The 15071-nt window shown below is 44.1% G+C and overlaps 2 protein-coding genes across 2 annotated transcripts; both read right to left on the reverse strand.

Annotated features, from left to right (window-relative positions):
- Window positions 1-828: 828 nt before the first annotated feature.
- Window positions 829-3177, reverse strand: LOC133956245 (transcription factor HES-5-like). The gene is given in 3 exon segments (XM_062391144.1): window positions 829-1962; window positions 2077-2164; window positions 2166-3177. Coding segments are annotated over 3 exon segments (684 nt in total). The 5' UTR covers window positions 2333-3177; the 3' UTR covers window positions 829-1533.
- A 640-nt stretch (window positions 3178-3817) lies between these two features.
- Window positions 3818-14399, reverse strand: LOC133957295 (uncharacterized). The gene is made up of 4 exons (XM_062392798.1): window positions 14183-14399; window positions 11788-14029; window positions 11496-11699; window positions 3818-5347 (listed from the first exon to the last, which is right to left on the reverse strand). Exons 2-4 carry the CDS (start codon window positions 13628-13630, stop codon window positions 5322-5324), a joined length of 2073 nt encoding a protein of 690 aa, XP_062248782.1. The 5' UTR covers window positions 13631-14029; window positions 14183-14399; the 3' UTR covers window positions 3818-5321.
- Window positions 14400-15071: the final 672 nt, after the last annotated feature.

The raw sequence follows: 15071 nt of genomic DNA on the forward strand, positions 1-15071 counted from the left end.
GAAGTGGGCCATGTGACACAAGTGGAGCAGGGGTGTCTCCGCACAGCCCAAGGCTTTCAGGGCTTTTTAAACACCTGTGCACCAGGCAGGTCAGATAAGATGTAATGTTAATGATCCCTGTGGGAAACACTGGATCAGGACAGAAAAAAATTCCCGGGGGAGAAGTGTGATCGCCCCCCCCCCCCCCCCCCCCCCCGCCAAATTTTTTAAAAGGTTGTTCGATGATGTGAATAATGAATTCTCTCAATAATATTATTCACATTATTTCATGTATTTTGATCTTGTGTTGAAATAAAATGAGATCAGACCAAAACACTGATGTACTGTCATGGTAGTAAGAAATATTAAACCACTGGATTAACAGAATAAATTTCAAAATATCCTAAAATTCAATATCGTAAATATATGTAGTTGTATATATGTAATATATGTTGCTCCTTAAATGGCGGAACATTTTAACAGTTTTGTGATTCTTTGCAAGCGTTAGTGGAGTTTTCTCACAAATGTGAACAAACTGAGTTAGTTACACTGATCTGACTGATCTCATATTTTTTGCATTGGCCAAACAGACCGCTGCAGGATTCAAACTCTACTTCCTATGCTGCTGTTCCCTTGAGCAAGCCACTAGGGATGCTACAGTAAGTTGATGCTGTGCTAAGGAACTATGTGTGATTGGATTTACTGAAGTATGAAGCACTTAATTATTGATTCAGTCATTAGATAAATATAGCTGAACACAAACTACATACTTTAAAATAAGATCTTCTCTGTACTTTGTCCTCTGACTCAGTACTGAATATTTGTATGAATAAAGTGAAAACATCGGTGTTTATATTTGCAGAACTTCATGTGAAGTTTCTCATTTATTTTTTTGAAACGTTCAAAGGTAACTTCCACAGGAAGCAATTCAACAGATTCTTTCAGTAAAGATTGATGTCAACATGAAGTACCTTCACAAAAGGTATAAATGTGGAGGTGAAAAAAATTTCAGCAGTTAACACACAGGCCAAATAATGGTTACACAAAGTCACAATAAAGTATAATCATCACAAGATTTACAGTAAAAGTGGATCCATGGGATCCATTTATGTCATTTAGCTGCTTCATCAGCACCAAGCTGATGAGAAGCATCAGTCAGTGATACTCAGTATCAAAGATAAACAGTGGTTCAACACATCAGATAAACAATGTCTCAGACATTTAGTTTCAACCCAACATGGGTCTTAGAAGAAGATCATTCAGGGATGTTTGTAGAACAAACAGGATCTGTTGTTCCACAGGAACAATGAACACAACCACACAGTCAACACTCTAAATTATAAAGAGTACAACATGTGTACACATGGTGTAAATAAACAGTAGAGCCTGATTCTTTTCAATCCTTCCAAAGGATTACTGGGACATTTACCCCATTTCCATACACTAATAAAACCCTCAAACAATATTGATTCTTCTGCCAAAAAGCAAACAGACTTGAGTGAGTCTTTAACTTTCTGTCCATGACGTTCACAGACGTAGTTTTCTTTCTCCGTCCTACCAGGGCCTCCACAGACCACAGCTGGCCTGACTCGGACCCTTGTTGGAGCTGGCTTGGTGGTGAGGAGAGCCGGGAGGTGAGAGGCTGCAGGGACTGCTGGACCCCTGCAGGCCCTGGAAGTGGCTGAGCAGCCGCCTGTGGGCCTGGGTCTGGACGTCGCAGAGGGAGAGGAAGCTGACCGCCTCCTGCACGCAGCGGGAGTAGCCGTCGATGGCTGTTGTCGGACCGGAGGTCAAGCTGACCTGCTGCTTCTGCTGCTGCTGCCAGCCTGTCATGTAAGACACAGCCATCTCCAGGATGTCAGCCTTCTCCTGCTTGGAGTCGGGCTGCTGCCTGAGGAACTCTGGGCCCAGCAGGGATTTCAGCTGCTCGATGCAGATGTTGATTCTGTCTCTGCGCAGTTTCTCAACCATCGGCTTTCTCAGCTGGAGGAAACAAAAAAGAGAAAACATTTAGTCCACTTGAACGCATGAAAACCTTTTTTAAATGTCATATGAACAAACTGATTTGATATGAGTCCTAATAGAAGAGATGTTTACCTTATGAGCAGGAGTGAGATGCTCCTTAGAGTAGTTTGTTTGTCCAAAAACGGTGGGAGCCATTGCTGTAGTGTCAGAGTGTTCCTGTCTGAAGAGCCAGTTGAGTCTGAGCTGCCTTCTCCTCTGCCTCGGCCCTGTATTTATACGCCCACATCTCCATATGAATGTGTGGGTCTTGGGCTTGTTGGACTTTCTCACAGTCCCTGGGCCAATGAGAGCGCTGGGAAGGGCTTTGAGGAACGCAGGGCTGCCACATGCTCAATGAAGTGTTTATAGCCGTGGGGACAATGAGTGTGTCTCTGGGGAGCAGGTGGAGGAATAGACTGGGAAGAGAAAGAGCCCCCGGGTGCAGGGGGGGGGGGGGGGGGGTCGTATAGAGCTGGGAGACTGACCCAGTGTGCTTGTGTTGATATGGGAAAGTGGTGACCCCAGAGGGGGAGCACGCCGCTGTCTCATGTCATCTCCACCGCCACGTAATTGAGCACAAAGTGCCTCCGCCACCAGGCACACGTGGGTGTTACAGAGGGGCAGCCATTAGAAAAGATCAACATGCAGCCACTTCCACCAGTTTGACACGGCAGACTTCCCTCGTGGAGCCCGTGTGCAACAGTTCAGACGTCCAGGAGAGGAGCCCATTCAAAAAAGAGCTTTTGCACTGCGAGTTGGAAGAATCAGAACAATAAATACAAACTTGAAGGAAACCTGTGGATTTTAATTTTTCTAACCGAGCGATGTGTGTTTACAGTGAGATGCCAACTGTCAATCAAATCTCACCCACACAGTTCAGAGGAACCAGGTTATTTGACGTTTGGAGTTTGTTTTAAAGGACATTATCAATATATAACTAATGATGTCTCTAGAGTAGATAGGTATAGACATGTATTGGTTATATACTTGGAAACTTCAAACAAGTATCATTGAAAGATCAATCTGAATATCGGTTTCTTTTCCCGAGAAAAGGAGCCAGTGCCAAAGTGTTTGAAGTTCAGTCGGCTCTGTCGTTTGATGGTGTGTGACTGTGATGTGTTGAGGTGTTAGACAACAACTGTAAACATCCCAACAGCCTCCACACTCCGAGCACATGTTCACACATCAGGAGAATCACCCACACAGACAGACACACTCCTGCTCACTTTCCCGCTCACTTTCCCTCCCACACACACAAACACACACACACACACACACACACACACACACACACACACACACACACACACACACACACACACACACACACACAGCTGGCTAACCCGCCTGCTGCTGGCCACGTCTCAGTCACACGCTCCCTTCCTGCCTAGTGTGGAACGTGGGAGCTACTGTGGTCCCAGGCTTCCCACACTTCAGTGTTAATGACACTGAGGCCGGCTGCACAAAGGAAGTGTGCCCCATCCAACAAAGATTGACTGACCAACCCCCCTCAACACACACACACCCAGGAAGACAGGGCTGTCAACAGGGCTTCCAGGCACACCATCTGGACGGATCGTACACTATTGTCAGCCAATCAAGCATGGGAGACGTTCACCGTGAGAATTGGAAGGGATGAAATAGAGACAGAAAGTTAAATAGGAAGAATAGGGGTGTGTGTGCGTGTGTGGGAAACTTTGAAGATAGAGTTGGATGATGTTTGTGAAGGAAACTGTCTACATATCAAATATTGTTTGACATAAAAAGTGAAAAAAATACTTTGTTTAAAGTTTAAGTTTAACAAATAATAACATCACAAAGTTCGTCGTTCATTTGATCAAATCGTCTTTTAAAGGCACTACTTCTTATAAGTTTATTGAAATTCAGCACATATTGAGAGTAAAAACATGGAAGCTTTTAGTTTTAAACTGAACACCTCTCTCCACCATGTTGTTACACTGGACAGATCTCTTCTTCATGTGAATTTCACTCTTCTCTGTGTGGGTCTTCTTCAGGCAGATGTTTCTCCTCCACGTTCCCACCACATATCAGTCCACACAATACCAAGGATACCTCCGCATCAGCCCAGTGACAAGGGGCCCGGGAAGGGCCCCTCCCACCTGTTTGTTTGGTTTAGGGGCCATTGTACCCCATGAATTCAACTAATTCATTCACATCCTATTGTCATAACGCTGCTTTGTGATTGGCCAAACACTGTGAGAACCAGCATCGCATTAAATCGATGGGAAAGTTGGTTTAAGTATATAAAGGATGGAAGAGTTGGTGAAATCAGAACCGTGAACGCCTCTCGTACCACCACAGGCCTGGACTGACCGGACGCCGTCACACTACACGTTCACCATGAGGGATCAACACACAACGTAAGCTCAAGTTCATGTTGCTTATCATTTGATCGTTTTTCCTTCTTCAAATCCTCTCATTGAAGGTTGTGAAGGGTCAGGAGTGTTTAGGTTTGAACAGGTTATCAAGGCTCCGATTTTTGCTCTGTTGGTGATGGTGTTACAAAATGATCTGTTCAAGGGTCATTTCAACCTTATCCACCGAATAGACTTTCTCACTTACCTAAGATTTACATTTTCATTTGATCAGGTCATATTCAGTCTTCACTGTCTATTCTTTTTATATATATATATATTATTTTTTTTATTTACATTGCATGTTTACATATTTATTTATCCACTTTGCTGCTGCAACGCACTTATCTTATGTTATCTAATGTTATCTCAACTTATCTTATCTGTCACCTGTCTCATCTTATCTTAACTTAACTGATTCTAGAAATAATATTTCTTTTGAATTTTCTAAATTTTCTATAATGCATTTTTCCCAATGGTTGGGAGCACCACAAGCGGAATCCATCTCATTGTGTGCTGTAGCAACAGGAATCCCACAGATGGATGAGAAAAATATGAACAAATAAAAATATCAACATTAATGGGAACAAATATATTTTCTTGATTTCTGTGAACAGGCCCTTTAAAAAATGGCTTTAATACCCGACATTAATCTGATGTTTCTCTTCTCGTCCTCAGCCTGTGTAAGATGATGAAGATGGAGAGGAAGTGCACAGACAGGGCAGAGAGGCTCCGCTCGGCCCTGGAGAGCCAACTCGACTCTGGGGTGTCCAGCTCTGACGTGTGGGACAAGACAGTCTCCTTCTTCACTGTGAAGAAGGCCTTGATTTTCCCCAACGGCTACACCCGATCCTCCAGGAAAGCCATGAGGCTGTTCCCTTCACCTGCCGAGGACGTGGCTCCACTGTGCTGCCAGTGAGGAGTGGACACATGATGCAACATGAGGGAGAGTGTGTGGAAACATCAACGCGATCTGAGGCCCTGAGCATCTCCACGTCATGTCAAGAAGAAGAGAAGAAGAGAAAGGAGGGAGAAAAGGATGTTTTTACTCAGCAATAAGTGTAAAACGTTGGAGAAGATGGGAGTTTTACACTCCTAGCCTATGACCATGCACACTGTGATGTTATTGGTCCACAAACGTGCCTAAAATGTGCATTTTATGCCTTAAACCTAAAAGTAGTTTTCACCACTGGTCACTGAAAGACCTTGTTGTCGAGGACGTGTTCATTTAGAGTCGTATTCCTTTGTATAAAGGTGAAATGTTTATGCCAATGCATATTTGTTTTGTAAATGTTTTTATCACATTGTGAATGATATAATTTTTTTATGTTAAGTATAATGTGTGAATTAAGTGCCATGAATGAAATGTGCAATATGTGATTTCAGATACGAGTTGAAAATAAAGTGTTTATTCTTTCTTCAGTGTCTGTGTTAGAAATTATTCCCACTTCATTCTGACCAGTTGAAAACTGTTTAACAATTTACCAATCTCATATCCCAGTGTCACCATCTAGTGGTCACTTTGCTGCAATACATCAAAATATGATCCACAGTTGCAGCTTCTTCTCCTCGTTCCCTCATCATCATCATAACAAACCTCAGAATGTCCTTGTCCTTCAGTCAAATAACTGCATTTCATTCATTCTGTATATTTTAATAGAAAGTCAAGTTAATCATTTGATTTTTACACCTTGTTAAGATACTTTTAGGATTTAAATACACTTTAAATACACTACAAATAAAATAGCTTGTAGAAAATGTGTAACTTAGCGCGGAGATAAATTACGATTAGAATGTTAAAATAATCAGGTGAAAATAGATTAAAAAAACGGGCGTTTGTGCGGTTCTGGATTAATTAAAAAGTGTTAAGGGTTAGGGTTAGGGTTAGTTATAAACAGGTATGTTATATATGTTGTTGATTTGTTCATTTACATTAACTAAAATGTTTCCAACCAAAATTTTCATTCAAATACCAGTGCATCTGATGCCATTCGAGTTTCATATGTGAGGAAGAAAGTCATTGAATGTAGCGATTTAAATAAAACATGTTCGAGAACAATTCTGCTTAAGGCACCTAAGCTAGATTTTCTTGTCATTTTTCAACAACGACAAAAGCACCACTTCATCACATCAAACTATTCCCTCCGTTGTCATTATTTTGATTCAAAGATCCCCAGTAGAAGTTACAAATTTAGGTATTACCCTGCCACAAATGTTTATGTTAAAATACAGGCTATAATAAGGAAAATAAAATGTATAAATGGACCTGAGCCACCTTATTTACTTTACTGAGTAAGATGTTACTCTTCCCCCTAAGGGTTTTAATTTATTATACAATATACATGTCTAAACGACTACATGTCACCAATTATAGGAACATAGTTTATTCTTTAGTCCTTATTCCCCAGTGTTGTGCAAGTTCACACCTCTCATGAACTAGTTCAAAGTTCAGTTCATACAAGTAAACATGAATAGTTCACGTTTATAGTTCACCATTTAAATTCTGACCTAGTTAAGTTCATTTCATAGTTTTTAAACTGAGAATGAAAGACTTAACTTGTTAAAGAAAACCTTATTCATCACTACCCCTTGCCTTTACTGTCGGAATGTTTTTCAGACAGTGTGTAAAAATCCCTCAGATAATAATAAGGTGCATCGGATCTCGGATGTAGTTGCTGAGTCTGCGTCTCTGCTTTCTCTTGCCCTCTGTATATGAGACAGAGAGCTGTTGTGTTGCAGGTATGGCCTGCCCCTTTAAGGAAAGTTGTAGTGTGTGACGGTGTGGACCAGGGTATTGTGGGAAAATACGCTAAAAGTGTGTTTATACAGAGAAGTGACGGACCACCTAAAGGGGATGCGTTGCTCCTGCTGTATGTCAGAGAAATAAAGTGGCCGCAATCAAGAAACATCTCCTCCTCCTTCTTCACAGAGCGGTCCGGACGGCTGGTTACCGGCCAGACAGCGAGCCAAGATAACCAGTGTCAGGGGCGGCTCCTGGGACAGGCGACGTAGGAATGTAAAACAATACGTCACACCATCATCCTCTAACCCCGGGGACGCACCGGAGGTAGAAGCGCTGCGAAAAGCGGTCCGCCTCCTTTCCTCGCCCATGTTAAATACTGTTCGCACCGGCAGCGTAGTGCTGGGAAGAACCAGGAAGCGCCGCGACCACACACACAGTTACATTATCTCCTGTGGGGTGGCGGCTACAGGCTAGCGTAGGTCAGTCACCTGTGAAGACCAACATCATTAAAGTCTGAAACATGCTTCTGCGACTGCGACTGCGTCTGCGTCTTTTCACGCCGCTGTGGCGCATGACTCGTTGTCATTCATGCTTCCCCAACCGTTGCGCGTCTTACAAAGCAATTCCGCGCCAGAACACTAGGCGGAGTAATGCTTTTGTCGAAGACGACCTGAGCGACGCCTTCTTTGTGGGTGTGTCAATCGTTGTTGACTGTTTATTTACCTTCTACCAGTCGTGTTCTCCATTACAAACACACGGTGAACCATGGCAGAGAGTGTATTCACGATTCCAACCGAACAACAATTGATTGAGATGGAGCTGCTGGACATTGAAGAGCAACTTCTTATAATTAGTCATCAGGAAAAGCGACTGGAGAGGAGACGGAGGCGTAGGTGGTCTGTACGGCTATTAAATCAATCGGACATCGACGGGTTATAAAGGTGCTCATATTTTCGGACCTCTCCGACAGGAGTTCTTCGCGGTTGTCCATTCTTCTTTTTAAAATCTTCCGTTGTTTCTGCCTGTATTATGGGGCATGAAACCGGAAATGCAGCTCCAGAAGGGATGTAGAGCAGACCAATCACAGCCTCGCGGGCTGAAGGCCAAATTATAGTCGGGTTGCACGCACGCACGCATGGACGCAAGACACGCAAAACACCCCTTTCGAGCCCTCTGGCGTCTTGCGTGCGTCCGACAATTTTTCTAACTACACGACAAAGCGACAGAGCCTCGCGCAGCCCGCAAGGCTTGTGATTGGTCTGCTTACTACATCCCATCCGGAGTCTAGCTTCCGGTTTCATGTCCCACAATACGCAGAAATCACGGAAGATTTAGAAGAACGAATATGGACCAAATAGAAGAGCACTTGGCAGAAGAGATCCGAAAGTATGACCACTTGTATAACCCGTCACTGACTGGCCGATTTGTCCGCCAGAAATAAGCTATGAGGAGCCGGAGTGGCGATGTAAATAAACAGTCGACGAAGAAGAAGACGTCTCTTCTTTGTGTGTTTTGTTTTCGAAAAAAAAAGTTACTCCGCCTAGTGTACTGGCGGTGAATTGCGTTGCAACACGCGCAGCACGTCAGTGAAGTATAAACCAAAACGAGTCCGTCGATGCAGCTGCGTGGCCTTGCGCGGTTGCAGTCGCAGGACTATAATTAGGCCTCGAGTGAGCTTGCGGAGCTTTGCCGTAAATTTTAAAAAAGTGGGGCGACGCCCGTCAGCACGTAAGAAGGGATACATAAGCACGTAAAGCCTGAAACATGCTTCTGCGTTTTCACGGGCCTGTAAGCGCAAGAGCCCTTCCGGGTCCCTTACGTGCTTATGTATCCCTCCTTAGGTGCTGACGGGTGTCGACCCCCTTTTCTAAAATTTACGGCAAAGCTCCGCAAGCTCACTCAGCCCGCAAGGCTGTGATTGGTCTGCTCTACATCCCTTCTGGAGCTGCATTTCCGGTTTCATGCCCCATAATACCGGCAGAAATCACGGAAGATTTAGAAGAACGAATATGGACCAAATAGAAGAGCACTTGGCAGAAGATATCCGATAGTATGATCACTTGTATAACCTGTCACTGACTGGCGGATTTGTCCGCCAGAAAAAGGCTACGAGGAGCCGCAGTGGCTATGTAAATAAACAATCGATGAAGAAGAAAGAAGGCGTCTCTAAGGTCGTCTTCGACAAAAAGCATTACTCCGCCTAGTGTTCTGGCGCGGAATGGCTTTGTAAGACGCGCAACGGTTGGGGAAGCATGAATGAAAACGAGTCTTGCGCCACAGCGGCGTGAAAAGACGCAGTTGCAGAAGCATGTTTCAGGCTTAAGGGACCCGGAAGGGCTCTTGCGCTTACGGGCCCGTGAAAACGCAGAAGCATGTTTCAGGCTTTACCCCTGAACCAGGGCGGAGAAATAATGAGGAGGAAATGTAATACAAAAAATTTAAATATAAAATTAAATATAAAAAAACTTAATTAAATGAAATTTATATTTTTTTAAACTAAATGAAATGGGGGGGGGGGGGGGGGAACTGCACGCGCACATCCTGAGCAGAAGCCCATTGCGCAGGAATTGCGCGCGCAGGTTTTTTTAATTTAAAAAAAATTTAATTTTCCCTGTTTTTAGTTAATTAATTTAAATTAACATAGTGTAAGATATTTTGCAATTAATAGGAGAAGTCCTACCAATATTAAGAGTTTAACATATTGCCAGCTTGAAAATGGGGAGGAGTGGGATTCAAAACCGGGTCTCTCTTTTTAGAGACCGAACGCTTTACCGACCAGGCCACTTAGGCTGCTGGTTACTACACTGAACTAAACACACCAAGGTATATTTTTTGAGAGAAGATTCAAGATTCATTCACTATACGCAGGGCCAGCCCTAGCACATTTGGCGCTCTAGGCAAGCTTCACTCCTGGTGCCCCCCCCCCAAAAAAATATTTTTTAAAAACGATTTTCCAGGAAAACTTAATATAAAATTATTTCTTTCTTCTTCGAAGTTGCTCGGAGACTGCTAGCTTGTTCTGACAACACTAAGGAGGTACGTACCTCAATTAATGCTTCATTTTACCCTAATTCTAGAATAATTTTTAATATCTGAATATTGGTTGGAGATATATGTTATGAGTCCCAAAATTGATAGCACAGCAACAAAGTATATCTGTAGAATACAGCATGAATGCAGCAGCAATAACAACACGGAGCCTTCAGTTCCTCATCCAGACTGCATCTTATTCAAATTACACACAATTTCAAGTACAAGTATTTCTCTGAGTGTAACTGCATTTTAAGTGCATAAAACATACATTCAATTATTATGGTTTCTATTTCCTCCAAACATCTTAATATACATTATCACTCATAAAGAAATATAAACATTTACAATATAGACCTATTGAACATAAGCTTATAACTGGTCTTTATAAGGCACAATAACAATACATGAATTACAGAGTCTGTGTGTGTCGGAGCTGAACTACACACTGTAAAGTAAACAATATACTATCGCGACCCGCCTGCAAGACGACGCGCAGGTAAAATAAACACCTATACAGGCGAATGTAGCCCCGCCCACCTAGTGCGCGAGTGTCTCTCCTCACTGCCAAGCAGAGTTTCTAAGTTATTACCAGTCTAACTCTAAGTAGACAATCAAAACAACATCAACATGTCTCAATGACACCCGTGGTGATCAAGCGAGGCTTTAGGAGCTAACGTAGGTGACTCTCACCCACTACTACCCTGTAGAATACAGGATGAATGCAGCAGCAATAAAGACACGGAGCATTCAGTTCCTCATCCAGACTGCATCTGACAGTACGGGGTGAAACTGCTCCCGTGCCAAACGTCCCACCTGAGTGCTGCTGTCATTCACTGATTTCTCTAATGAAACTACTTAAATTACTTAAAAGTAATTAAAAACAATAATTTGGGCCATACCCCATATAGAAGGGCCGCAAAAAACTCTGCCCAGCAAAAAAAATATATATATATTTTGTCTTATTTTATTTTTTATTTTTTTGCTCGGTGCAGTTTTTGGCGCCCCCCTCTGAGTGGCGCCCTAGGCAACCGCCTATGTCGCCTGTAGGAAAGACCGGCCCTGATTGTCATGAGACCTAGACCTTTTGGGAGCTCTATACATCAGTAGAATATATAATGAACCTTGTTCTAAATTCAGTAAATTTTTGTATGATCAGCATCTTTCTGCACTCATTTAGTCTATTAGTGATTCACAGTATTTAACTATATACTTATTTATCATTTAATCTTATTTTCCACAGTTTTCATTTTAATCATTGTAAAGAACTACTGTATGTGGCTCGTCAACAGCTGCCCAACCAGCTATTTGTATTATAATGCCTATTGTGGTAGTTGATGTATTTAACAGCAACTCTAACCTACCTGTGAGTGATGCTACTCCCAGATAGAGGGGATGGGCTCTGGGGTCTGGGGATCCCAGGGGGAGGTGGTTGGGTCTGGGACGAGCAGAGGCATGCTGGGAGATCTTCTGTGTCTCTGCTGCTGGAGGGGCATCTGTCTGAGACGGGTTCTCCCTCTGATGACAGTGTCTGCTGGTTAATGATGTACTGCTGGGCTGAGCACCATCTGAAGAGAGAGGAGGCTTAATCTGAAACTGAGCCTGAATGAATAGAGCAAGCTCATGTAAAATGTAATGAGAACAACATCACTCTACCTGGAATGACCATCTTCCTCCTGTTGATCTTGGGTGACACCAGCCCAAAGGCTGTGCTGTTTTTACATTTGACAACATGCAGCTGGGGAACCTCTGCACAGGAGCTTTTATTTTCTCTTCTCCTGACATTTTGACCTTCAACAATGACCAGTTCACACTTCTCTGAGGTGTCCACCACGGCTGTGGAGAGGGACGAACACCTTCCATCTGACGTGGATCCTCGTCTGTTTTGTGACGCTGTGAGAGGCTTTGTGACGTTTGGACTCATCCCAGAGGAACTGGTTCTGTTTCTTAATCTTTCACGAGGCTTGAGGGTCAGGCTCGTCCCTGACATTTCACCTGGACCAAACTGCAATCCATGGTGTTTGGCAGAGGTCACGTGTGGCTGTTGAGGATCCTTTGAATCGGACAAAATTTGATTGTTGATCCTCGCTCCAGTTGCTAAAGGTTTCCCGTTCCCCGGTTTGGCAGTGTGTGTGTTCCCAGTTTCCCTGAATGGCACAGTGTTCTTTTCGGCCGGCTGCTCTGTTACCCCGACATATTTTAAAGGATTGGTGCACCTGTACTCCATAAGGGGGGCAGTGGTAGAATCTCCTGGTTTCCAATATGGAACCATGTTTTTTTCTCCCGACTCTTTACAGATGGCTCCACCGACAGATGAGGGAGGCTGGTTTTGGATCCCAGGATCACACCACATTCCTCGTACATTGCACCATGGATCCTCTGTTTCAGTCCCTGGTGGCATCTGTCTGTCGTCACACTGTGAGAAATCACCATCCTCCTCCACCACAGCTAACATATTCCCCCTCTCTCTCTCCTGTCCAAAGGTGACAGGGTTTTCTATAGCAGCCTGGTAGGAGTCCCTGTATCGGCACCTCAGCTCCTGAGTTCGGGAGACCTGTCCGCCTTGTCTCCTCTTCATGCACGGAGTACAGGGTTTCTCTGAGAAGCGGAGGGTGCGGGCCCATTGAGAGGGATCCAGGGAGTCAGGTTGGGAATGGTGGGGAGCAGATGGAGGTCCTGTTTCTGCAGCCATGTTCGGTGTCCATGATACTGGAGCGTCTGATCTAGAATGACTGTGCGTTTGTGGTTTTGTACGTATCTGCACCCAAGGTGCTGAACGCGCATGAGGTTGTGAGGTCTGTGGGTTTAGCTGCCTCTGTGTTTGCCTCACAGACTCCATCTGTGCATGTGGTTGCATTTGTCCACGTCCTTGTGGATATCTTGGCAATTGTGCTTCGACTTGTGTGCGCGGTTGCATTTGTACATCTAACTTCTGTTGCTCCTGTGTCACTGACTGAGCTTTAGAAAAAAGCATAGTTGCCTGCAAAATATCAATATATTCCCCCTCAGCAGCAGCTTGGCCTGCTGGCTCCCCTCTGCTTGTATCTTTATTTTCACCAACAATCAGACTCTTATCTGCAGCTTTGTGTGTATTTGTACCTGAAGCAGCACTTGTTTTTGCCGCTGTGTCTGAACCTGACCCAGTAAAGCGGCTGTCCCATGTATTTGGGGAAACCCAGCCAATAGGCTTGTGCTCTGTTTCAGCTTCTTTCACTTTGACAACTCTAGATGAGGAGGCAGCAGTGGAATCCACCCGGCAGAGAGACACAGCGATGCCGTGCTTCCCTGGACATATTCTCGTCTCCACAGAGAAGGCGGTGGGATGTGAGGAAGATACTGGGATTGAATTTTGAAGGTTAACTTTACACTCTTTTGGTGCAGATTTCTTTGCAGGCGAAAGACGAAATGAACGATTCGACGAAGATTTCTCAGAAGAATGAGGAAGTGGAGGAGGAAGAGGAGGTGGTAAAGGAGGATATGCAGGAGGAACAGAGGCCATACTACTCCCAGCACACTGTGGTACGTCCACCAAATCAGGCACGGCCACCCGTTCCCATGGTAACCTCACCACTCCCTGCTGGGTGGCAAGCAGGCATCGGCTCAGGGGCGTTCCATGGCGGCCCTGGTTGATCTCCTTTAACCAATCACAGCTGAATATACAAGGGTAGGAAGTTTCAGGGATCGGGGTCTCCTCAACTACTTCCACTCTAAGCCCCTCCTCTTCCAGGAGGCTGCACACCACGATGCGAGCGGATTGGTCACAATATGGGGCCACTTGTAGGTAAAAGTCACCAGGCAGGAGTATGAGGGGGTTGATGGGAGCTAGGTGGACGACAACTTGGTCACGCAAACACAGAGGCCAGCCCTCACAGCAGAAGAGTGCATCAGAGTACTGAGCCTAAAAAGACAAGGAAAGGATATGGTTTCAGACATTTTAAGTATATCAATATATTGAAATACATTTTAAGTCCAACAATAAGATCTTTGTTCGGCTTTGTGATGTTTTTTTTTGTCTCTTTAGTCTCACACTGTGCACAAGGCAGGGACTTACGCATGCAGCCTGCTGCACAGTGTCTAAGATGTGCTTGGCTGGGACCAGAAAGTCCAGCAGGCAGCGCAGGGCGTCTCCCCGATATCGATGATCAATGATGTGGAAGAGCTGGCTGAGGAGTGTGGGGGCGGTGGCCTCGAAGGGGGGGTAGAGCACCGACAGCAGGTTCTGGATCGAGTCCTCCAGAGAATCAAAGTTCTGGAAACACAGGAAGGAGAAAAAAGAGGCATCAGGAAATCATTGTTCATCAGTTTGAAGGTAGATGTGCAATAGTCAGTAATTACATCCAGGGCTGAGCGACAAGACAATATCAATAACTACTACAATATCATTTTCATTAACAGCAATATAATAAGAGTTCATAACACATAATCATAATCACTCAGATTTGTTAAATGTTTTGGATTTTTATCAAGTGTTTGTCATTCCCTGCTCCAAAAAAAAGGAATTAAAAACCACAATCTTCAGTAAGGAGCAAAAGTCAGTCTTGAGGCTTAAGAGAAATAGTCTTCTTCTTTCAGAACAGGGTTATGCAAAAATAATTGAACTGATTTCCACGACATTTGGTGGACGGATGGGACATCGGTACGTTACACTCAGCACAGATCCAGATAAAGTAGCAGACCCAGGATTTTTAGTTTTTATATTTAGAGAAAGGGCGTTTTCTGACATTTTCACAGATTTCCCACAGAATAAAGGTAAAATAAATCAGGTATGGTTAAAGAATTGATATTTATCAATGTTTGCAATTTAAGGAGAATGTTGGGCCTTGGTGTTTACGGTATGTGCCATTCTAGTCTTTTCTCCTCTACAAATAAATTGTGTCTTTATGATTTTTTTAAGGGTTCCCACTGGCCGCCTTCCTTGGGAGGTGTTTCAGGCACGTCCA

This window comes from Platichthys flesus, chromosome 7 (assembly GCF_949316205.1).
Source record: "Platichthys flesus chromosome 7, fPlaFle2.1, whole genome shotgun sequence".
NCBI classification, from domain to species: Eukaryota; Metazoa; Chordata; class Actinopteri; order Pleuronectiformes; family Pleuronectidae; genus Platichthys; species Platichthys flesus.

What these genes read in the sequence shown, in the direction of transcription:
- LOC133957295 (XM_062392798.1), bottom strand. Translation starts at nt 13,630, where the DNA reads ATGGCCTCTGTTCCTCCTGCATATCCTCCTTTACCACCTCCTCTTCCT. An exon ending in GAGGAAGATGGTCATTCCAG is followed by an intron (nt 11,700 to 11,787) that starts GTAGAGTGATGT and finishes CTCTCTCTTCAG; the next exon opens with ATGGTGCTCAGCCCAGCAGT. An exon ending in GGGAGTAGCATCACTCACAG is followed by an intron (nt 5,348 to 11,495) that starts GTAGGTTAGAGT and finishes CATGACGTGGAG; the next exon opens with ATGCTCAGGGCCTCAGATCG.